Source organism: Malaclemys terrapin, chromosome 7 (assembly GCF_027887155.1).
Source record: "Malaclemys terrapin pileata isolate rMalTer1 chromosome 7, rMalTer1.hap1, whole genome shotgun sequence".
NCBI lineage: Eukaryota > Metazoa > Chordata > Testudines > Emydidae > Malaclemys > Malaclemys terrapin.
Genome location: NC_071511.1, coordinates 38,119,592 through 38,145,537, shown reverse-complemented (window position 1 = coordinate 38,145,537; position 25,946 = coordinate 38,119,592). Strand labels below are relative to the sequence as shown.

At 40.3% G+C, this 25,946-nt stretch overlaps 1 protein-coding gene across 2 annotated transcripts in view; it reads left to right on the top strand.

Moving 5' to 3' along the window:
• The window catches only part of SYN2 (synapsin II), a 466,588-nt gene that overhangs the window by 427,616 nt on the left and 13,026 nt on the right, over positions 1-25,946 (top strand). For both annotated transcript variants that reach the window (XM_054033948.1, XM_054033949.1), the window contains one exon: positions 10,783-10,932. In XM_054033948.1, the coding sequence (XP_053889923.1) occupies positions 10,783-10,932 (150 nt within the window). The remainder of the gene's footprint in view (positions 1-10,782; positions 10,933-25,946) is intronic.

The window sequence follows — 25,946 nt, the reverse complement described above, 5'->3', positions numbered from 1 at the left end:
GGAGACAGCGCTTCTTCAATTTCCTGCCTTCCAGATTCTAGGAAAGCTCACTGAGTGTCATTTGCCATCTCTTACTTTCTAGTCAGGTCCGTACAAATATTAAATTATTGGAGCTGTTGGCTCACATGTGTGGGGTTTACGCACCTGTTTGCCTCATCTCTTCAGTACTCAAGCATCCCTGATCTTGGTGGCTGTGTCCTTTTTCTGATGCTTTGATCCCTTGTTCTCTCTTTTTGCCAGTTTGTTCTCAGCACACTAGTGTCAAGTCTGTTGGGACCCTCAGTGCATTACAGCTGTGCACTTCTCTTGACTCAGCACTTGTTTGGCTGTTCATTCAGTGCTTCCTTTGACACACCAGATCTATTTATTTTCCACTATTACTTTAAGTATGGAGTCTAATGAGAAATGCCTTTCAACAGCTTCAATCCCACCTATGTGGCAGAACAATGTCCAAAACACATGGCCATGTTTGTTATGTTGTCTGCTCTGAAGTCAGCCTCAATGTGCAATGGTGCCAACTATGCTTACAGAGGTCACCTGAAACACAGAAGAAATGTGGAGAATTTGTCCAAACCTCCTTTGAGGGCACAACATGGAAGCTCCTGTAACTCTGGCCAGAGGCCAGGAGTGCTTCAAAGGGCAAACTCTTGAAGCTACAGTTGGCCAAGGGTCCTGAATGCCAGAACTCAGAGCTATTACTGTCTGGGTGGATGCAGATCTACCTCTTCCCCGTCAAGCCCAGCAGGGCATCTTCACTAATGACGCATTCTGGACAGTTAACAGTGAAGCTGAGGGCTCCATAGATTTTCAGTGCCTCAATTTGTTCAGGGCTTTGGCTCTTTAAGTCGGTGATACTGATGTCCAGCTCACTGCCTGAAGCTAAACCACTGCACAAGAGATTGGGGCATTAGGGAAATGTCTAGCAGTTCCACAGCGATACCTTTGTTGAATTTCCAACTTCTGACAGCTCTGTATACAGACCTCCCAATTTTGCATTCATGCTCTTGGTGTGAAATATGGGATGGCAATTGCAGACCTCTACTAAATGGTGTGTTGCTCCCTCTATGAGACTGTCACAAAATCAACCATACCAGCTTTGCAGCAATCCTCTCATCCTGTATTGGTGGAGTTAGGGTGTTTCAGAACGGTCAGCACTTTCTGTGTTGAGGTCATTGCTCACACCAGGCCCTCAACATCAGCACTCCCAGCATCTCCTGAGGAGAACAACAATGTCTGCAGTGAGTATGATGATGTGTCATTCAGGACTTTCTTGCAGTCACATGTTCTCAAATTCGGCATCAGTAATACCTCTTGACTCATGTGACTTTTGTAGGAGTTAGAATCCCTTTCTGAAGTACACAGAGACTCGATGGAAGTGACCACATAGTCATTTACATCCATCCAGTAGACTAATACCCACTCAGATACAGACAGTGATAACTTTGCACCGGTAAAAAAAAATAGGGTTCATTTATTTAAATCATTAGAAAAATGTTTGTACAATATTGTACATGATGAAATACAAGTTTAAAGCTATAAAGCAAAGGAATGTTGACTAAGATTAAACTTAATTTTGAATTTAAAAAACTTAAATGTTCAGTGGAGGATTTGAGGGGGGTTCATCAATGAAAATGTTAATGATGATGTGAAGAGTTGACTTAGGACTTAATAGTGGTTCAGAAAGAGCCACTATGCTCCATCATGTATGGTTTTCTCCTTCGGTTGGGAGGGTGGGAGGGATGTTCAGTCAGATGATTCATTTTTCTTATGACTGTCTGTGGGGACTTGGTAGTTGTGGATGGTGTCATCCTTGTTGTGAAAGAATTCTTTGAGGCAGAGTCAGCAAAATAATTCTTCTAATAAGTTAGTACGGTGCTGTGGTGGGGAAATTCAGTCCCTTGGAGAGTACAGCTAATTCAGCTCCAGTTAGGGGTAGTCTTGATAAGTTGATGATGTGGTGGAGACGTGTAGTGTCTACAACACACTTTTCAAGATCCAGGGGGCCTGCACAAACTATCGCAACATGTAGGGCACTTCATCCATTTATCAAATGCCCCAACGACAAATTATGTTGGCGAAACCAGACAGACAATTACTACACTCTCAAATGTATTCACACAGAAAGGCGATAAAAGACAAAAACACCCTCTTAACCTGGGAGTGCACACTTTTCACAAAATGATCACTCCATATTTGACCTGTCTATTTTCATCCTCAAAGGAAACCTGCACAACACCTTCAAAAGAGTAGCCTGGATGCCTAAATTCATAACTTTGCTAGACACTAAAAATCACAGACTAAGGGCTCGTCTTCACTTAGAACACTGCACCGGTGCACACTACCTACACCAACAGGAGAGCGTCTCACATCAGTGTAGGTAATCCACCTCCCTGAGAGGTGGTAGCTATGTCAACAGGAGAATTTTCTATCAGCCTAGCGCTGTCTAAACCAGGGTTTAAATTGGTTTAATTGGTTAATTCCAGGGTGTGGATTTTCCACAGCCTTGAGGGACGTAGTTATACTGACCTAATTTCCTTGTGTAGACCAGGCCTCAACAGGGACACTGGTTTCACTTCTCTTTACAACAATCTCCAACCTGGTATCCCTCCTTTCTCCTGTGACTGCAGAGGTGTTAACTGCCATGATTCTGGGATGTATTAACAGGTGTGTTGTGAGCAAGACATGAGAAGTCATTCTTCCGCTCTACTCTGCTCTGGTTAGGCCTCAGCTGGAGTATTGTGTCCAGTACTGGGCACCGCATTTCAAAAAAGATGTGGAGAAATTTGAAAGGGTCCAGAGAAGAGCAACAAGAATGATTAAAGGTCTTGAGAACATGACCTATGAAGGAAGGCTGAAAGAATTGGGTTTGTTTAGTTTGGAAAAGAGAAGACCGAGAGGGGACATGATAGCAGTTTTCAGGTATCTAAAAGGTGTCATAAGGAGGAGGGAGAAAACTTGTTCACCTTAGCCTCTAAGGATAGAACAAGAAGCAATGGGCTTAAACTGCAGCAAGGGAGGTCTAGGTTGGACATTAGGAAAAAGTTCCTAACTGTCAGGGTGGTTAAACACTGGATTAAATTGCCTAGGGAGGTTGTGGAATCTCCATCTCTGGAGATATTTAAAAGTAGGTTAGATAAATGTCTATCAGGGATGGTCTAGACAGTATTTGGTCCTGCCATGCGGCAGGGGACTGGACTCTATGACCTCTCGAGGTCCCTTCCAGTCCTAGAATCTATGAATCTATGAATCTTGAATGGTCTCTTGCAACATGGTGTGAACTTATGCTTAATATTCTGTTCAATCTTGTATTTAGCTGTGACACTCTCATTACCTTTCCCAGACTTGAAGAAGAGCTCTGTGTGGTTCAAAATTTTGTCTTTTTCACCAATAGAAGGTGGTCCAATAAAAGATATTACCTCACCCATCATGTGTCTCTCATGTTTTGGGACCAACATGACTACAACAAAACTGCAGACACAGATTTATATGACAGGGTAATAGCGCCTGAGCTTCAAAGTCTCTTAGGTTAAAAAAATAAGCACTTTTAGAATTGTCCAGGCTCTCCAACATTGTGGTGAACAAAATTTTATTTTTCTTTTTACTGACAAAAAGTATAGGAATACTTTAAGGGATTTTTTTCCTTGGGTAATTCAACCATCTGGCTGAAAACCACAAAAGCCAAATAAATTTTAAGATAGGCTGGCAGAACTGAGTGAATTAAAGATAGTTTCCAAGTTATTGCCTATGGTTTTTTGGTTCTTAAGCATTTCCACACCAGGTTTTGTGCCTCCTCTCCTGGGAGTGCTTCCCTTTAAAGCTCATTCTGTTTAACTTGGGACACCTGCTGAGTTTCTGTCCCAACTTTGAAAGTTAGTTGGGTTTGGTTTGTTTTTTAAAAAAGTAGAAGTTCTACAGGGCCCCTATCTAAGGCCTGGTCTACACTATGAGGTTAGGTCGAATTTAGCCACGTTGGGTCAATTTAAAAATGAATGCGTCCACACAACCAACCCCGTTCCGTCGACCTAAAGGGCTCTTAAAATCAACTTCTGTACTCCTTCCCGGCGAGGGGAGTAGCACTAAAATGGACTTTGCTGGGTTGAATTTGGGGTAGTACAGACGCAAATCAACGGTATTGGCCTCCGGGAGCTATCCCAGAGCTATCCCAGAGTGCTCCATTGTGACCGCTCTGGACAGCACTTTGAACTCCGATGCACTAGCCAGGTACACAGGAAAAGCCCCGGGAACTTTTGAATTTCATTTCCTATTTGGTCAGCGTGGCGAACTCAGCAGCACAGGTGACCATGCAGTCCCCCCAGAATCATAGAGCGTAGAATGTTTCTACACTCCCCCATCATCTCCGTCCCTGAGGTTATCGCAGATTAGAAGGCAAAAAAAATGCACTCGCGATGACATGTTTTCCAAGCTCATGCAGTCCTCCTGCACTGATAGGGCACAGCATGGAGGCATTCAGTGGCAGAGGCCAGGAAAGAATTAAGTGAGCACGAAGAATGGAGGCAGGACGCGATGCTGAGGCTAATGGGGGAGCAAACAGACATGATGAAGTGTCTATTGGGGGAGCAAATGGACATGATTAAGCATCTGTTGGAGCTGCAGGAAAGGCAACAAGAGCACAGACCCCCGCTGCATCTACTGTATAACCTCCTACCCTCCTACCCATGTTCCACAGCCACCTCACCCAGACGCCCAAGAATGTGGGGGGCAGGGGAGAGGGAGGCTCCGAGCACCCAGCCACTCTATTCCAGAGAATGGCCCAAGCAACAGAAGGCTGTTATTCAACCAGCTTGATTTTTAGTGTGGATACAATAAGCAATGTGGTCTTGTCCTTCCCTCCTCCCCCACCCCACCCGGGCTACCTTGTCTGTTATCTCTCTTTTTTTTAATTAATAAAGAAAGAATGCATGGTTTCAAAACAATAGTTACCCTATTTCGAAGGGGGGAGGGTGGTTGGCTTGCAGGGAATTAAAATCAACAAAGGGGGCGGGTTTGCATCAAGGAGAATCACACACAACTGTCACACCAAAGCCTGGCCAGTCATGAAACTGGTTTTCAAAGCCTTTCTGATGCGCAGCACGCCTTGCTGTGTTCTTCTTATCACCCTGGTGTCTGGCGCGAAACAATTGTCCGCCGTTGCTTTCACGGAGGGCGGGGCGACTGATGACATGTACCCAAAACCACCCACGACAATGTTTTTGCCCCATAAAGCATTGGGAGCTCAACCCAGAATTCCAATGGGCAGCAGAGACTACGGGAGCTGTGAGATAGCTACCCACAGTGCACCGCTCCATAAGTCGATGCTAGCCATGGTAGTGAGGACGCACTCCGCCGACTTAATACGCTTAGTGTGGACATATGCAATCGATTGTATAAAATCGATTTCTAAAAATCGACTTCTATAAAATCGACCTAATTTCGTAGTGTAGACATACCCTAAGATCCACTGAAGCCAGTGGAAAGAATCCCATTGACTTCAAAAGACATTGGATCAGGCCATAGATAGGAATTGATTTAACCACTGTCATTTCAATGTCATCTTAACAGTAGCATAACCATCGTAACCCAAACCTAAAATCCCTCTATAAAGTTATAAATCTATTATAGGCAGAAGTTTGCTAATAACCTGTCTTTTTCTTAATATTAGGATGTGTATAAGACTCTTCTTTTAAAAAAAGGAAAAAACTTTTTTAACCACTTTGAAGAAGAAAAATATTTTTCTGTAAAAAGAACAAGGAGTACTTGTGGCACCTTAGAGACTAACAAATTTATTTGAGCATAAGCTTTCGATGCATCCAATGAAGTGGCCTATAGCCCACAAGAGCTTATGCTCAAATTTGTTAGTCTCTAAGGTGCTACAAGTACTCCTGTTCTTTTTGCTGATACAGACTAACACGGCTGCTACTCTGAAACATATTTTCCTGTGTTTTTACAAGGAAGAGCTATATAAGCTAAATACAAGATTAAGAGACAGAGTTGTCTAGTGACATACTCTTTGTAGGAAGGACTTGAATTGAAATGTATCTTCCATCTGAACACCTCAAAGTAATTTAGAAATATTAATTGAAATTACTCCCCCAACATCCCAATGAGGTGTTATGTCCATTATACATATGGGTAAACTGAGGCACAGCTCGGTTAACTGATTTACTCAACAAGACCAAGGTCTCCAGAGTCCCATTTCTCCCCTTTAAACACAAGACCCATACTTTTCCCTTGTGTTCTGATGAGCAAAATAGAAACGTCTATATAGAAAGTGTCCTGTAAATCCCCATGCATACCAGCTGTGTAAAAGTTCACTAATTAAGAACCAGGAACCTCCCTGGGTTCCAATCCCAGTCTCCAACTTTGTGGCTTTAAGCATATTACTACTCCTTTCTGGGCCAAACTCCTTTGATGTTGATGGACATACACCAAGCGTGAATTTGTTCCTTTTTCTCTTTCCCTATCCATGAAATGGGGAGATTACTTTACTTTCCTGTGTGTTGGGGAATGCTGAGGATTAATATAGTTGATATCTAAGGCAGTTTTTAAAATTATTATAATTAATTGTTGATAAAACCATTAGGAAACTTAGGGTACGTCTATACTTACCTCCGGGTCCGGCGGTAAGCAATCGATCTTCTGGGATCGATTTATCGTGTCTTGTTTAGACGCGATAAATTGATCCCGGATCGATCCTGGAAGTGCTCGCCATCAACGCCGGTACTCCTGCTCCGTGAGAGGAGTACGCAGAATCGACGGGGAAGCCTGCCTGCCACGTCTGGACCCGCAGTAAGTTCGAACTAAGATACTTCGAAGTTGTGTATCTTAGTTCGAAGTGGGGGGTTAGTGTGGACCAGCCCTTTAGTACATCACTCAAAAAAAGGGGCCATCATTTTCAAGTGACTACTGATTTTGGGTGCCCAACTTGAGGGGCACCTTAAAGAGGACTGATTGCCAGAAAGTGCTGCACATCCACCCTCTGAAAATCAAGCTCCTTTTAAAGGTGCCTCGCATTTGGCATCCAGAAGTTCAGGAATTCAGTCACTAGTCATTTCTGACCAAGATTTTCAAATGTTTTGTGAATGCCTAGTCAACCTTTTCCCCTCCCACCTCAAAGATGATGACTGCTAACGCAGAGGAAATTTTAAATGGACATTTAGGTAATACTCCAATGCAACTATAAATAATGATAGTGTTCAAGTGATAACCTGCTGAGAATGAAGGTTGATGCCTGTAGTTGTTAATACAATACTGAACTAAAGCCCAGATTTCAACAAACATTCTGGTGTATATTAAGGGCCCTTATTCTCCACTATATTACACCCAGTTTTATACAGGAGGAGAGAGTCGGGTGCTAAGTTTAAAACCAGTGTATATACTAGTATCATGAGGCTTGTCTCTGGTCTCACAGAATTGAAACTCTGACTTTAGTGGACAACCGAATTTGCTCCAACCCCTCAGACAGAGACAAACACCTACAAGATCTTTATCAAGCATTTGTAAAACTACAGTACCCACCTAGGGAAGTGAGGAAACAGATTGACAGAGCAAGACGGGTACCCAGAAATCACCTACTACAGGACAGGCCCAACAAGGACAATAACAGAACACCACTGGCCATCACATACAGCCCCCACATAAAACCTCTCTAGCGCATTATCCACGATCTACAACCTATCCTGGAAAATGATCCCTCACTCTCACAGACCTTGGGAGGCAGGCCAGTCCTCGCTTACAGACAACCCCCCAACCTGAAGCAAATACTCACCAGCAACTACACACCACACCACAGAAACACCAACCCAGGAACCAATCCCTGTAGCAAACCTCGTTGCCTACTCTTTCCCCATATCTACACTGGCGACACCATCAGAGGACCCAACCACATCAGCCACACCATTAAGGGCTCATTCACCTGCACATCCACTAATGTTATATATGCCATCATGTGCCAGCAATGCCCCTCTGCCATGTACATTGGCCAAACCGGACAGTCCCTCTGCAAAAGAATAAATGGACACAAATCGGACATCAGGAATGGTAACATACATAAGCCAGTAAGTGAACACTTCAATCTCCCTGGTCATTCTATTACAGATTTAAAAGTCACTATCATTGAACAAAAAAACTTCAGAAACAGACTTCAAAGAGAAACAGCAGAACTAAAATTCATTTGCAAATTTAACACCATTAATCTGGGCTTGAATAGGGACTGGGAGTGGCTGGCTCATTACAGAAGCAGCTTTTCCTCTCCTGGAATTGACACCTCCTCATCTATTATTAGGAGTGGACTACATCCACCCTGATTGAATTGGCCCTGTCAACACTGGTTCTCCACTTGCGAAGTAACTCCCTGCTCTCCATGTGTCAGTATATAATGCCTGCATCTGTAACTTTCACTCTATGCATCTGAAGAAGTGAGGTTTTTACCCACGAAAGCTTATGCCCAAATAAATCTGTTAGTCTTTAAGGTGCCACCAGACTCCTTGTTGACTTTAGTGGAGTTATTCCTGATCTATTCCTGGGTAAGTGAGAGCAGAATCAAGCACTTGATTTGGTTTACTGTTTGTTACTTTCTCTGGCAAAAATCAGAACATGCTGATTTCCCTCAAAGACACTGTGAGCTAGAAACAACCTCAAGAATAAACTATGTAAAAACAAATATAGTATTCTGTTTTCCTCATTTCTCCAGTTATAATTTATCCACCTATGCATCACAGGAATGTGACAAGGAAGTCTGACAAATAGACAGTATGTACCACTTCAAAAATATTAATGTGAAAAATATATAAAACTTATAGGAGCCTTGAGTGCAAATATCATCTATTTCTGCGATACCATTGAGGTGGCCCAAGAGGAGAACACCATTCCTGCTTTTCTTAGAAAACATCTGCTTGAAACACAAATTGTATTTCTTTGTTTAATTTGAGTTTGTTTTAGCAAGCCTCTGAGTGCTGAGGAAGATTTTTGATGGTTGGGGCATCCTTGAGATTTTGTAGCCCTGAAGACTCCAAATCAATAATTTGCAGCATATTAATTATAAACAAACAATGCTACTTTCTACCTAATTTTGGGGGTGGAGTGGGTAGGGGGAGAGAATAAAAGTATTTGTAAGCTTCAGGTTGTTACATACAGTCTCTTGTTTCATATTAATCATTAATAATTAATGTGATTAGATTTACTATTTTGGACAGTTTCATTCACAAGTTTTTTTTTTTAAAGCATCTAATCAATTTGAAAATTCCCAAGCCACCAAACATTCTTTAAAAGGTAATCTGTTATTAGCATCTGTATTGTATGAAATAGCAGCTGGATAGCATAGTTACAAAACATTGTTATGCTGAACACAGTAATTTCATTTAGGTCCAAATCTTTCCTTGAGCGTCCACCATCAGTGTCTGAGCTAGGCACTAGCAGAGGTATGGGGGAGGAATCTTCTCCACCTTAGATGCAGAGCTGCTTCACTTATGCGAATACTGGCTGCTGGGTTGGCAGTGTCTCTGCAGACACTCTAGTCCACTCCTTCCAAAAATGGCAAAGGACCAGAAGCTCATACAGTGTAGATCCTCTGGCTTTCCCCCTCTCCCATCTGGTCCATGTGCCACCCTTAATCACCCAGTGTGCTGCCACATGGTGAGTACTCGCAGGAGTTGGGCTCCACACCATACAGGAAAAAGAAGAACAGGAGTACTTGTGGCACCTTAGAGACTAACAAATTTATTAGAGCATAAGCTTTCATGGACTACAGCCCACTTCTTCGGATGCGTGGGCTGTAGTCCACGAAAGCTTATGCTCTAATAAATTTGTTAGTCTCTAAGGTGCCACAAGTACTCCTGTTCTTCTTCTTGCGGATACAGACTAACACGGCTGTTACTCTGAAACTTGACACCATACAGGATTCATAATCTCTATCTCCGCCCTTATGCAATTGAATTGCACTGATTCTGCAGTGGGGAAGCCTTTCAGACATGCAAAGTGGGGGGCAAGATTCACCCCTTAGGAAGAACACATCAGGTACAAACAAATAGGATAAAAAGTGCATTTGTGGAATTACTTTAGTCTGCAAACCCCTACAACATACACAGCACTTTTCAGAAACAACCCTATCAATAATAATGGCATTATATAGCCATGTTTCAGATTTTACATTAACCAATAAGGACTATGGAATCAAAGTCTAACAGAAAAACCAGGAAATTCAAGTTTCAACTCAGCATTTCCCTAGACATATTCCATTACTGGGATAGGGTTTGAGCCACAGAAACCATGCAGGGGAAAGAGCCCTTTAAAACATTTAATAACCCAGAATTCACAGGGAAATATCTCAGATTTCAAGCCCTCCTTAGGGAAGCCTCATGCCTCTTTATAATTGTTAGTAGGTGCAGTGGTATAGTTCCCTCAGGAACTATGTTCCCATGGAGTGCCCTCTCATGGCATCCCCAAGAAATGTCAACATGCAGTCACATGGGTATATTGCCTTGGGATTAGAAAGGGATGAAGCCATGGAGAGTGGCATTCCCAGCTATGAATGGGCTCAGAAACAGCCCACATACAGCACAGAAAGTCAAACTCAGATCATATGGAGTGGCTTCCAGTCTCCAGGAAGGGGATGATGATACTTAAGCTTAATTCCCTTTCCTCTCACAAAAATTAGACCATTTCTACACATTTTTCTCCTTTTTGCAGCACAAACTCAATGGATGACCTGACATTTACAGACACACACATGGAGTGGGTTTGCTGCAATGCTACATTCCCTAGCTAATCAGATGTTGTCTATTATAGGTTATGGACTGTGCAATGCCTTTGATTGGTGAACATCAGGTTGAAGACAGGCAATTTATAACTGATCTTGTTGTAAGCAAAATGAACCAAATGTTGTCCAAAACACCCATACCATCTCCTCAAAGACCAACTGCCACTCAACAGCCTCAGGTAAGAAACTTCTACTTTCTAAATACACAATAGGATAATATATATAATAGGGCTGTCAAGCAATTAAAAAAATTAATTGTGATTAATCGCGTAATTAAAAAAATTAATTGCAATTAATGGCGCTGTTAAACAATAGAATACCATTTATTTAAATTTATTTGGATGTTTTCTACATTTTCAAATATATTGATTTCAATTACAACACAGAATACAAAGTGTACAGTGCTCACTTTATATTTATTTTTATTACAAATATTTGCGCTGTAAAAAACAAAAGAAACAGTATTTTTCAATTCCCCAATTACAACTATTGTAGTGCAATCTCTTTATCATGAAAGTTGAACTTACGGGAGATAATGCTGCCTGCTTCTTGTTTACGATGTCACCTGAAAGTCAGAAAAGGCATTCACATGGCACTGTCGTAGCCGGCATCACAAGATATTTACTTGCCAGATGTGCTAAAGATTCATATGTCCCTTCATGCTTCAACCACCATTCCAGAGGACGTGTCCATGCTATGATGTGTTCTGCTTGATAATGATCCAAGACAGAACAGACTGATACATGTTCATTTTCATCATCTGAGTCAGATGCCACCAGCATACGGTTGATTTTCTTTTTTGGTGATTCGAGTTCTGTAGTTTCCGCATCAGAGTTTTGCTCTTTTAAGACTTCTGAAAGCATGCTCGACACCTCATCCCTCTCAGATTTTGGAAGGCACTTCAGATTCTTAAACCTTGGGTTGAGTGCTGTTTCTATCTTTAGAAATTTTACATTGGTAACTTCTTTGCGTTTTGTCAAATCTGCATTGAAAGTGTTCTTAAAACGAACAACATGTGCTGGGTCATCATCCGAGACTGCTATAACATGCAATATATGGCAGTATGCAGGTAAACCTGAGAAAGAGACATACAATTTTCCCCCAAGGAGTTAGTCACAAATTTAATTAATGCATTATTATTTTTAACAAGTGTCATCAGCATGGAAGTATGTCCTCTGGAATAGTGGCCAAAGCATGAAGGGGCATACAAATGTTTAGCATATCTGGCATGTACATACCTTGCAATGCCAGCTACAAAAGTGCCATGCGAACGCCTGTTCTCACTTTTAAGTGACATTGTAAATAAGAAGAGAGCAGCATTATCTCCCATAAATGTAAACAAACTTGTTTGTCTTAGGGCTGGTCCACACTAACCCCCCAGTTCGAACTAAGATACGCAACTTCAGCTACGTGAATAATGTAGCTGAAGTTGAAGTATCTTAGTTTGAACTACAAGGTACTTACCGCGGGTCCACACGCGGCAGGCAGGCTCCCCCGTCGACTCCGCGTACTCCTCTCGCAGAGCAGGAGTACCGGTGTCGACGGCGAGCACTTCCGGGATTGATTTATCGCGTCTAGACAAGACGTGATAAATCGATCCCAGAAGATCGATTGCTTACCGCTGAACCCGGAGGTAAGTATAGACGTACCCTTAGTGATTGGCTGAACAAGAACTAGGACTGAGTGGACTTGTAGGCTCTAAAGTTTTACATTGTTTTGTTTTTGAGTACAATTATGTAAAAAAAAATTTACATTTGTAAGTTGCGCTTTCACGATAACAAGAATGCACTACAGTACTTTGAAAATAAATTTTTTATCATTTTTACAGTGAAAACATTTGTAATGAAAAATAATAAGATAAAGTGAGCACCGTACATTTTGTATTCTATGTTGTAACTGAAATCAATATATTGAAAATGTAGAAAAACATCAAAAAATATTTAATATGTTTAAATTGGTATTCTATTAACAGTGCAAATAAAGCTGCGATTAATCGTGATTAATTTTTTAATCGTGTGAGTTAACTGCGATTAATCAACAGCCCTAATATGTAAGTTTAAGTCAAGATTTCACTTGCAGTAAAGGATTTGGCTAGAGAAGTTACATACAGATACAGCCACAAGGATTCAAAAACGTCTCATCGAAAGCATCCAGCAAGAAATTCTGTAAGGTGTTCTGGAAACAACAATTAACCAGTGTGGATCAAAAGTTATTCTTGTGATGTAGTTCTACGTGCAGGGTGCAGGGTTGTAGCTATTTAAGTATCTTGATAGCTCTGGATTTGGTATTATTCAGCTGAGTTGTCATTAGAGAAAATGGGATCCTTATTATGTGGTTATAGGTCACATTCATGTAAAAATATAATGGAGATAATAAACCTATGAGGCACTGCCCTTAGACAGCATTTGACTTTATTTGAAGATGGAAGCAAGAGTGCTTGATAAAAACGTGTGTTATTGCAGAAGATTTTACTGAGATCTATTGACTACAATGTGTGCAAAGTAAATGACATGATCATGTGATCAATGTAATATGATGCAAACCAGGAGAATAACCAGTGATTTCAAAACTGGAATGCATCTGAAGTGTATTTACTGTTTCAGTGAGCAGTTGTCTGGACTGAATTGTTAATTTACAGTATTATAAGAAGAATGGAAATGCATTCAATTTGTCATACATTGTCTAATGCTTTGAGGACAGGAGTTTCCGAGTTCTGATCCTGGCTCTGCTACAGATCTGTTTTGTGACCTTGGTTAAGTCTCCTATCTTTTGTGGGCTACATCCACAAAAGGGACTTAGACTCAGCATCACATCACCTCACTTTAGGCATCCAGCCACCTAATGGAATCCACAGCCCTGAGTCAGGTGCCTAGGTTCCCCATACAATGAATGCATGGAGAGAGTTAGGTGCCTAAAAATAGGATTCACAAAAGCCAGCACACTGAGCAGGGAGCTGTGTAAACTAGCCAATACCAAGGAGAGGGGTGTAGCCTAAGACCCACCCCACAGAAGAAATTAGGCACCTCACGGAAGGTGCCTCCTTCTACCACATCCTGGGTCAGTGCTTTAACCACTGGGCTAAAGATTTTAAGGAGGAACCAGCATTTTGTGTGAGGCCCAAGCCAGGTGTATACCGAGCATGCCTACTGGATTGGACCCTGCCGGCAAGAAAGGCAGCCAGGACAATTCTCAGTTTGACTGGGGGTTTAGTGTGAGCTTGGTGCTCAGGTGTGAGAACTTAGGCAGCTGTGCACATGCCCAGAAACAGAAATTTAGGCACCTGCAGGATTAGGTGGCAGTTGAGCAGGGGATTTAAGAATCCAAATTTTGGACTTAGGCACCTGAAGTAGCAGGTAGGCACCTAAATCCCTTTGTTGATCTAGTCCTCTGCATCCCCATGTCACTGTCTATTAAAAGGAGGATGTTACTTCTTAACTCTTGGAAGTGTGGCGAGGATTAATTCATTTTTGTGCTATGCTTTGAAGATGCAAAGTGCTACGTAAATGCCAAATATTATTCCTTATGAGCTCATAGCTGATAGTCAATGGGATTGATCCTGGCAGGGGTTAAGCAGCCGCAAATTCTGTTGACGTCTGTGTGTGGTTTAGGTACTCAGCACTTCTCAGTATCAGGCCTAAGTGAACAGTTGAGAACGAGATTGTCTAACTATACTGATAGGACCAATGGTGATTAAGCAATAAAATGGACCCAAACTGTAGGTTGGGAATTACCAACCCTAACTGAAAAGTCTATTTTTAATTCTGAATAGGCTCCCCATCAGGTAAACAGCTTTGTGGTACATCTCAAGTAGACCAATTCTTGAGGGAGAGTGACTAATTTGCTCTTCAAATATATCATCATATTTTGTTTAAAAAAAAAAACACCCCACCACCATCCCACATAAAGAAGTGGTGTAGCATCTATTTATATTTAGCCACTAGAAACTGAGCACAAAATTGTTTCAACCACATACAATGAATGAATTTCCATCCACCATGACTCAAGCCCAGTTGTAAAGGGCACCTAAAAAAAAAAGTCACGGAGGAAAAAAAAGCACTTTAGTACCAAACATGGTTTCTTTCAGGACCAGCAAACTAACCATATATTAAAACACAACAGGCTAATTGAGAAGCATTGCCGAAAGCACCATAGAGAGATGTCAAATTGACAGAATAAATAAAAAAAGTGTTGTCCGATTAACAGATAGCTTTCCTCCCCTCCCTCCCCCCTGTGAAAATGGAGCATTAAATGCTCTCACTGACTGACAATCTGGTACAGGTCTGTTGCATCTTACGCGCATTTAACATGCGCGATTTCAGCTTTATACGGTCAACAAAAGCAAAAAAAAAGAGAAAAATAACAATTTTAATACTGTAGCTATAGTGCGGGCGATTCCGCCTGCCATTACACTCAATGTAATTTTGACTATATGCGATTTTCGCTTTATGCGCTGACTGCAGAACGGAACCCCAGCGTAAGATGCGACAGACCTGTATACCAGTTAGGCACTTGTGCCTAGATTTCAGAGAAACACAAGGTGTGGGAACGTTTGTTTAAGTGATTACTACTGCCATGTAAGCAAATTGGCTGCTTTTGTACTCAAATTGGGTCTGTTCCTGTATGTACACACAATTTCACACTCAAAAGTAGGTCCAAAATTAGCATACCCCACCGGCCTCCTTTTATAGAAATCTGGTTCTTAAAGCTCTTCCTACAATAATTAATGTAATTAATTAGATACATACACTAGGATCTTTGTTGCAGGATGTAGAATTTGCCATTTTTATTCCTGTCAGCTATGTTGGTAACAACCCCTCTCCCCGCAGGAAAGCGAGATACCTAAGACTTATAAAAGGCCTCACTATAATAGTTTGTGCTCAGAATTATCCTGAAACCTATGGCTGGTGCAAAAGTTTCTATCCAGACTTTCTTCCAACAGAACATTGTCAACTAACAATTTTTTATTTTATTTTATTTTGAAAGGGACTGTTTTCCTTGAAATTTTCAAAAAAATAAATTGGGGGAGGCGGCCCAAACACTTTTTTAAAAAAATCTGTTTATGGTTTTTTAATGAAAAATCAAATTTTCCACTGCAAACTTCAATGAAGACAAAGAAAAATTTCATTTTCACTTAGTTTCTGGAAGAAAAAAAATTCTGACCCACTCTACTGATAATAGCGGTCTTCTAATTTCCTCCTGCTCTTTGAATAGTCTCAGCTGAACACTTGAGAAATCTTAGGGGTTTTCTAGAATTGTATGAGCTAGCCAGCCAGGAAATTGTTCCATCTGCTGGAGACAGCAGCAGCTAAGAATTTTGAGTCAGCAGATGAATAGAGATGTCATGATTGAAAAGTTCATTCTTGTCTGTCCCCATCTGCTGGCAGAAAGGATCTGTACTCAAACACCTGGATTGGCAGAACTAGGTTTTGCACATGATTATTTGAACAGTTCTCCAAGATAACTGCTAATGGTTCTGAGATTGCTTCAGCTAGCTCCTTAAGTACCCTAGGATGAATTTCATCAGACTCTGACAAATTGACTATATCTGAGTTATCTAAATATTCTTTAACCTGTTCTTACCCTATTTTGGTGTGCACTTGTTCCCTCTTGTTAATATTAATTGTCTTGCATATGTGGTCACAATTTACCTTTTTAGTGAAGACTGAAGCAAAACGTTAATAAAAGCATTAAATCACCTCAGTTTTCTTGATGTCACCAATTACTAACTCTTCTTCCCCGCTAAAAGAGGGCCTACACTTTCTTTCCTCTTTCTCTTACTCCTAATGTGAACCTCTTCTTATTGCCTTTTATGTCCCTTGCTAGGTGTAACTCATTCTGTGCCTTAGCCTTTCTGATTTTGTACCTACATGCTTGTGATATTCTTTTGTATTCATCCTTAGCAATTTGCCCATGTTTCCACTTTTTTAGGATTCCTTTTTTATGACAATTTATCAGTTTAAATCTGTGTAGATCAGGTTCTGAATCCAAGATAAATGGTACAAAAAGTAGTGTTAATGCAAACCCTCTAACTTTTGTATGATAATGAGTTATGATAAAATTATTTCAGTGCAGATGCACAAGTGCCACATTACAATGGCAAATTCTGAGAGTACATTTCTATGAAGATTCTATTAGGAAAAAGTCAAGACAATCTCAATACAACTCTATTGAGGCCATGTTGCAATATCAACAAAAGGGCAAAACTGTTGATGTAGGATACGCAGCCATTAAAGAAATGTGAAAAAAGCATACACACTATGTTAAACTGGTTCAAAACATAATATTTTAGAAAAGCTGACAAAGTCCAACACACTATAAGTGAAGCTGGCCACAGCATCTTTAATACTGACCTGACTGGGCCTTCTTTAAAAGTAAGGGTCATGAAACAACAGTAATTAAGTGTATGATCAACAGCCCACTAATGAAACAGCCATTTATCTAACTGCTTTGAAATAGGGATAGTAGGACCCAGAAAAGTTTTAATCTTTAACAAACCATTCAGACTTCTTTTAAAAATATTTTCCCCAAAATAAGCCCTTCTGTATTGAAACCAAGTACAGCACATTGATATAGAAATTGGATCAAGACCTCCCCCTCAGATTTACGGAACTCCTGCCTGTTTTAATTTCTTTTCATTTTCACTATCACTCTCATGACCTCCTCACTATCCATCCCTCATTCTTCACATGACATACAACTGGCTCAAGAGTACCAGGGAGCTGGGCTCTGTATTTCCTCTAGCTTCTTCATTCCAATAACTATTAGAGAGAGAGAACTGAACTGAACTTGACCACCCCTAGTGGGACAAGTTTGGGAAAAGGCAATGCTCAAAGCAGTTAGCATTGGCTCTATGAAGAAATGACAAAAGTACATTAGTCAAGTCCACACAATTATCTCCTCTACTGTTCTGTTTCCAGTAGAAACACAGAACCATGATTTCCTCTATCAGTCATGATTTTTTTTTAATTGTAATTCGCTTATGTTTAGTAGGTTGTTGGTAATTTGCTTTAATCTATTTGAGTGTGAATGTCAGCCTGACACTACAGAGTTTGATTTGGCTTTATAAAGAATATCTCATTTTATAGGGGGGAAATCCTGCACCCATCTGTGGAGGCACAAGGAAACTTAGAATTAAATACAATTGTGCTGAACAGGGAGACAAGATATGGGGAGCCCACACAAAGGTCCGTGCCAGATGGACCCACCTCCACACCATTTTCCGCTTAGTCCATCTCCACACACAATTTGAGTAATGGCAATGGCTGCCTGGGGGAGGAACAAGGCCAATGTTGGCAGATCATCTTCTACACAAAACCTTCAACCCTTAGACCTACTCCAGTATCCAGACTGTAGTCACAACTACTGAGTATCTCCAAAGCCAAGGTAGACCATTCCGTTTTTCTCCACCCTCTGGTACCTGAGTTTAGCCTTTAGGCATTAAGAACTTATATTTCTGCCTCTTCTGCCTCTGGGAAGGAAACCCACCAAATAAGTATACAAACTAAAGACAAGTTAAATTGTTCTACAGGAGTAACAGATGATACTGGTACTCAAACTGTAGAAGTCTTCCTAAACTGGAGCAAAACTGTCTAGGGTAATTATATCCATAGTAGTAAACAGCAATAACAATAATCATAGAAATGTAGAGCTGGAAGAGACCTCAAGAGGTCATCAAGTCCAGCCCCCTATGCTGAGGCAGGACAAAGGAAACCTAGATCATCCCTGGCAGGTGTTTGTCCAACCTGTTTTTAACAACCTACTGTGATGGGGAGTCTAGCATTAAGAAGTTTGATTAAAATCATTGTTTACTTCTCTAAAATAATTATGTACCATCTATAAAGAAACCCTGTGCTGTATTTCTGTCTCTCAATATAAATATAACATTTAAAATTATGGGCAGAATTCTGGGGTATAGTGCAGCTGCTTTGCATTGAACAGCTGGCAGCCTAAAGCTGGTGCAAGCAGAAGTGGGAAGATCACTCTAGATTTAGGTACATCTTCTGGTGAGACAGAGCCACCATAACAAGGCTTCTCAATATCCCTCTGATCCCTAGCTGATGGGTTGTTGGCCACTACCACAACTCAGTTCAGCCTTCACCTGTTCTAAATTATGCCAGAGTACTAGCCTGGCATAGTTCGCCCATGATCAAGGGAGTAAAGGCCACCTTAGCTGCATTATGGGCTCCTCAGGTATAGCTCAGGATTTGGTCCATGCTTTTGCAGTGTACTTCAGTGGAAAGAATTTGCTGGTTCTTGGTTCTGCTGTTTGCCTCTTTAACTGAGTATTTACATTTTTGAAGTCTTTCATCAGGTTACATCATAATATAACTCAATGGAACTTATCAAAAAAACTTAGGTTGTAGTTTTGATATGCTCAATATATTTTCTGTGGGCTACATTAGTAAACGTTATAGGTCTCTTTTCTGTTGAATTCCTTAAACATGAAAGTTTGTGTGCACTTTGTGAGCTATCACTCAGTATATACAAGTGGGAGTAAATACCTACACAAAGTGCATGTCGGTGGACAATTAGTATCCGGGCCTGCGTTCTTTTGAAGATGTAGCCTACAGTGAGTAAAGTTCTCTTTCCATTAAAATTTGCTTGACGTACTCCTGCCCGAAAAGCAAGTTAGTCAGAAGCAGGGGGCATATGCTTTCCAGGTTTGTAGGTCAGCATACAATCTAGACTTTTTGCTAGAAGCTCAGTAAGAAACATGGGGGCGGGGGGGGGAATGGATGTTGCACCAATCATTTAAAGCTATGCCCCCAAAAACCGTTTATAAATAATGGAAGCCTTTCTTTTAATTTTTAAAGACTAGAACTCTGCTACAGAGAAATAGTCACCCCTCTGCTGTACTACAGCACCTTTTAGTTATTTAAATTATAGTGACATCTTGTGGTAGTTTTTCGTTTTCATGATGGTCAGATGTTATTTACTGTTTAATGAAAAAGGGTAATGTGCAGGTACAAATTGGTAAATTACAAAAGTGATATTACAGTAAACATGAAATTGAGTGTCTGATATGCATACTCTATTACTAAATAACTAAAATGCTACTTATACAAAGGTTTCTAGACATACTCACTTTTCCAAAGTCTTTAATTTCCTTTTGATTTGAATATAGGCTAGTTATTCTACATGCACTCAGATGAACGGAGAAAACTTTATTTAAATCAGCCTTTCAGTAACACTATTTTAACTGTGTTCACTTTGTGGGACTACATGAAAAAAAGAAGCCTCCTTTCCAGATCCCAGGCCAAGTCTGCACTATTAAGGATGGCAACAACTTTGTGCTTGCCAACTAAGCAAACTTGATATGGAAAAAAACACATTTTGCTCTGCATGGGTGGACTCACTACACCTGCACAGAGTTGCAGTGAAGTCAAGTCTCTCTCTACATGAAGCTCAGTGTAGGATCAGGGCCTAAATGCGAAACCCCAGACTGTACTTTTTTACTGTCATTGGTCAGTAGAACTACACATTAATATAAAATATATTTAGCTAGTGGCAGCCTGTTATTTTCAGTTTTACACTTCAGAATACCTATTTGGCTGTGATTGCAGAGATCCGTCCACTTCTACAAGAGGAGGGCAATAAAGCTTAATAGCATTCTTAAGTTCTTTACTGGATCAAGACCTTATGAAAAAAAGTTTCCACGTGTTTTTGCTGTGAGGGCCACCTTCTTCACTAGGAAATGGCCATTTTTGCTAAATTGAAAAAATTGCCTACCTTCGGGAAAAAGAGTCAAAGAAATTGTCCCATTTTAAGTTCAGAGAAAAATGTGATAACCATTCAGATAAGAGTAGTTTTGCACTTCATTGCAAATATTTCACATCCCTCTGTTCTGAACTATAGGCTAAGAAACAGTACTGATTTTGTAGCTGCATATCTGAGACATTGAGGCTGCTGGACATTAAACATAGAAGTCCGACAGATGCGCTACCTCTGGCAAGGCACTTATGACAAAAAGCCAATCAGTCCCACTTGATAATCAGCCATTCTTCATCTTTTTTGTTTGTTTGTTTTTTGGGGGGGATAAAGAGGTGTTTAGACCTCTGAACAGTATAATAATTCATAATCTTTTCTAACAGGAAATATATTGAAGTCACATCCTAGATAAGTCTGAACATTTCTGGACACAAAGCTACTGTGGGTATATTTTCAACTATGAAAGATTGCTTATTTTAGCTAGCTATTTCTTCCTCTGGCTAGACTCAAACGGGGGGAGTAGGAGCAGTCTACTTCCATTCACTGCTTAAATCTTTCCTTTGGCACTGCTGTAAGAAACAACAGTGGAATCACCAGCAGAATGGCTTCATTTTCTGATAGCTGAGGGTCTGTGTTTGTCTAACCCTTGCTGTGTAGGAATATGATTCTCAGTCAGGTCTATGAAATCAGTCTTCTGTATCCTCAGAAACACTTGAGGTGTTAATATTGCAAATTAAAACTAAGTTTTCCAGAACATTCAATCTGTTTCGTTCATCATTGCTGTCTGTGAGGCAACCTTGCACCTGAACTTTCACTTAGATCACCAAGGATGGCTACAGAATGACACACTATTTCCCCATGCTAATTTTTCCCCTACTTTTACTCACACCTTCTTGTCAACTGTTTGAAATGGGCCATCCTGATTATCACTACAAAAGCTTTTTTTCTCCTGCTGATAATAGCCCACCTTAATTGATTAGTCTTGTTAGAATTGGTATGGCAACACCCATTTTTTCAGGTTCTCTGTGTATATATATATCTTCCTACTGTATTTTCCACTGCATGTATCCGATGAAGTGGGTTTTAGATCACGAAAGCTTATGCCCAAATAAATGTGTTAGTCTCTAAGGTGCCACAAGTACTCTTCGTTCTTTTTACAAATATCCCAGTGGAGCGTATTTTAAAAAAGAGAAAAAAAGGTACTTGATGTGGCTCAGTCCAAATGTTAAAAACTAGTCCATTGATAAAATGCAGTGTATGATTTATCCCAAGCATTTTAACTTGGCTTGACATTTAGCTACTCTATTTAAAATAATAAGTTTATATGCAAAAATAAAAATTCAATATCTTGGGCTTTGGCACCATTTAAAAACAGTGGATATGGTCACATAGAAGTGAGTTAGCATACAGGCATATTGATTGTAGTTCAAATATTACTCTATTTTTATGGATACAATTTTGTCATGGTAAAATTATGCATAATTTATAGCACAGTCATGGTAAAAAATAGACAATTTCATGCTACAGTTACAGCAACTACATGGACCCTGCTGCTGTGCATTAACAGTTTGTTAGCTCACTTTGAACTAGACAGAAGTGAACTAACAAACTGCTAATCCGCAGCAACAAATCAAAACAAACTAATGAACTGGTAATGCACGGCCAAAGACTCCATATGGCAAACTCCACTGTTCTGAGACAGGGGTGATCTTTCACTATCTAATTTAAATAAACAGGTTCCGTGACAGCTGTGACCACCATGACAGAATTATATCATTATCTGTTTTGAAATGTCCATTGGGATGCTACACCAGCAGACAGAGTAATTGTTAAGGGACACAGTGGAAAGTATTGCCCAACTCTTCTGCTTATTTATTTATGGTCACTGATAAAAAGGACCTAATGAAGATGCAGCTTGCTGAATATTTATTAACAATGATATCTGGTCCTTGCCAGTATTTGGTCCTGCCATGAGGGCAGGGGACTGGACTCGATGGCCTCTCGAGGTCCCTTCCAGTCCTACAAAATCTATGAATCTATATAAACACTTCTTGTGGCTAGCTGAGTGTGTGTCAGTTACTTTAGAGTAAGCAACTAAGCACTGACAAATGCTTCATTTCCACAGCTCGCTAAGACATAGTGTATAACAACCTATCAGTGTTGCATTAAAACTGCATTGTACTAAAAGATTTTAAATGCCTTTTTTTTAAATATGGTGATACTTAGGTGTATGGGCTGCATTGGGCAAATCTTGAGTATTTTATTCAGGCAAACTTCCATTGACATCAATGAAAGTTTGTCCAAATAAACACAGAGTAACATCTGAGCAAGGACCTAGGTACATGGCCCGATATGATTTATTATTGGATAATTTATTGTATGTTAATCACCACAATGGTACTTGGAACTATAAATAAAATAATTAGTAAATTTCATAATCATAAACAAGGCCCAGTGGTCCCTGCAAACAAAAGCTAAATGGTTAGGGGGGAAAAGACTCTTTCTCAAAACATTCCTTGCAGGACACCCTCAAAGACAGTCCCACAGGCAAGGTCATACTCCTGAGAAGGCTCTGCCCTCAATCTGGCAGACAAGCCTCAGTACAGAAGTAGGGCAACTAGAATAATTTCAATTGCTTTGGCATGACATAAAGCGATAATCTTGCAGGTTAGTATTATTTCAGTAACTAAGCAGAAACAAAATGGTCAATGAAAGTGATGGGCAAATATAAAATGTTATAATTAACAATAGATGCTTTCCCCAGATTCCTTTAAGTGTAATAAGAATAATTTTCACTTTCTGTTCTCACTCACTCAGCATAAATTGGTGGATTATCCCTTTGAGTTCAGTTTTGCAGGATGGCTTTCTCTCTCCTTTTAGCTCTGTCTGTTCAAGCAGACACTGCCTTTTAAAAGTCCTGAAACTGTTTAAACTGTTGCTCTCATGAACACAGCAAATGGGTTTGTTCATTAAAGGACAATGAACCTAAAATAGATGTTTGTACTCAATAGTCTTTGGGCTATCCATTCGTTAGTACAGTCTCATATTCAGATGCCTTGTACTTCTGTCACTTGTCTCTTTCTCTCACACACATCCTCACACATATATATGTAATTAAACTCAGGTTTGGTTGTGTGTGTCTGTGTATTATTAGAGAGGAAGGGTGGGTGAGGTAATATATTTTATTGGACCAACTTCTGTTGGTAAAAGAAACAAGATTTCGAGCTTACACAGAGCTCTTCTTCAGCTCTGTGTATTATTCTCAGCTTCTGTATTACCTTAACGCACAAGGGGGAGCTCCTTCCCATTACATAGCCTGCATTCCTTCACTATTTATGGGGAATAATTCTTTGACTTGGAGAGACTTGCTTACAGGCCTACTGTGCAACTATACTTTTAATGCCTTTTCATAAATTGTACTACGAATATGTCCATCTGAAGCAAGAGTCACAATAAACTATAAAATAGCATTACTTTCCTTCAGAACTCCTCACTAAAAATGGAGAGGAACCATCTAGCTCTAGTGGGATGATAGATCTTCATAATTAATTAATTCTTCCTAAACATTTAATATGCTTCTCAGCTGAGGCTTGCTCCTGCTTTTTATAGTTTATTTGTATTGTTTTTAGGGGAGCTATATTTAACAGAAGCAAGTCCACATGAGCATGTTTGTCTTTAGCACTATTCTATAATCTAATCAGATTTGGATATTTGGAAATAAAACCCTTTCCAACTTGTGCTCCTAGATAACAGCCCTGCAAAAAACTGAACAGTAATTTTTATTTACATCAGAAGCAGGAAGTCTACCAAACAATCAGTCAGGCCACTGGATGATCAAGGTACCTAAGGAGTACTCAGGAAAGGCAAGCCAATTCTGGTTACCACATCTCAAAAAAGATACATTAGCACTGGAAAAAGTACAGAGAAGGACAACAAAAACTATTTGGGTATGGAGCAGCTTCCACATGAGGAGAGATCAAAAAGACGTGGACTGTTCAGTTTAGAAAATAAATGATATGATAGAAGTGTATAAAATCATGAATGGTTTAGAGAAAGTGAAAAGGGAAGAGTTATTTACCCCTTCTCATGACTAATAATACATGACCCAGGGATCACCTAATTAAATTAATAGGCAGCATGTTTAAAAACGAACAAAAGGAATTATTTCTTCACACAATGCCCAGTCAACCTGTGGAACTTGTTGCCAGGGGATGTTGTGAAGGCCAAAAATGTAACTCAGTTCAAAAAAGAATTTGATTGTGGATAGGACCATCCATGGCTATTAGCCAAGATGCTCAGGCATGCAGTCCCTAAACCTGAAAGCCAGAAGCTAGGAGTGGACAACAGGAAATGGATCACTGAATGAATTGCCCTATTATGTTCATTCCCTCTGAAGCATCTGGCACGAGTGGAAGACAGGATACTGGGCTAGATGGACCATTGGTCTGATGCAATATGGCCATTCTTATGTTCAAAGCTTTTACGTTTCATAAGAACCAAATTATTTCATTCATTTCTTATACGAATTTTTTCCACACACGTTGGCTAGAAAATACCGAGGAATTGTGGACAGGTAACTGAAAGAGATTGTTTAGTAACAACAACAATAGCTGATCTACATTTTTCCAACTCATGAATTCATCTTTACGATCTCAACCTGGAGATACTGCTCCACTGGGAGGGAGGAAGGAATTAATGAAAATACGACATGTATAAAATCATTGTGTGTCAGTCTCACTGTCATCAGATAACAATGCTTTCTTACAATAAGAATCTGATTCTGTAGCAAGGCCTGTGCCAACATGTCACCCTGCTTATCTGTTTCCTAGAACTAGTTCTCTTCTGTGGAGACCTCTATAATCAAACCTCAGCACAAGGGTGCAATCCTGCCTGGCTGTTCTAAAGAGTCTCTTCCATCCACATTTTCCCTGCAGAGCAGCAGGCAGGATTGCACACTGACATTCAGAACTGCTAGATTGTATGAGCCAGCTACCTTCCCCAAGGACATGCAGTCAATAGGCTCTGGAACATACTCAGCTACCCACTCCCCCTGTTTATATAATGCTTTGTGCAGCTTCAGGAGGCAAGATGAAAGTGGCTTCTTTGAGTAGTAAGGTGTGCCCCACCACCTGTCTCTGCAATGTAACTGTAAAGTGCAGTATGCAGTCACACTGCCTTGCTTAATCTGCAATGAATATACAGCATGGCACCAATGAGTAGCAACCAGTAGCAGCCCTGCCACATTCCTTATACAGTAAAGTAAAAGCAATCAGTGAGCAACAATTAGCCATGACTCATTCACAGAGCAGTTGCTGGAAGGGGCAGTAACTAGTAAATAGCCCTGCCATATTCATTATACAGTAAAGTAAACCGATCAGTGAGCAACCATTAGCCATGACTCATTCACAGAGCAGTAGCTGGAAGGGGCAGTAACCAGTAGCCCTGCAACATTCACCATACTTAACTATAGTGAAGTCAGGTGCTA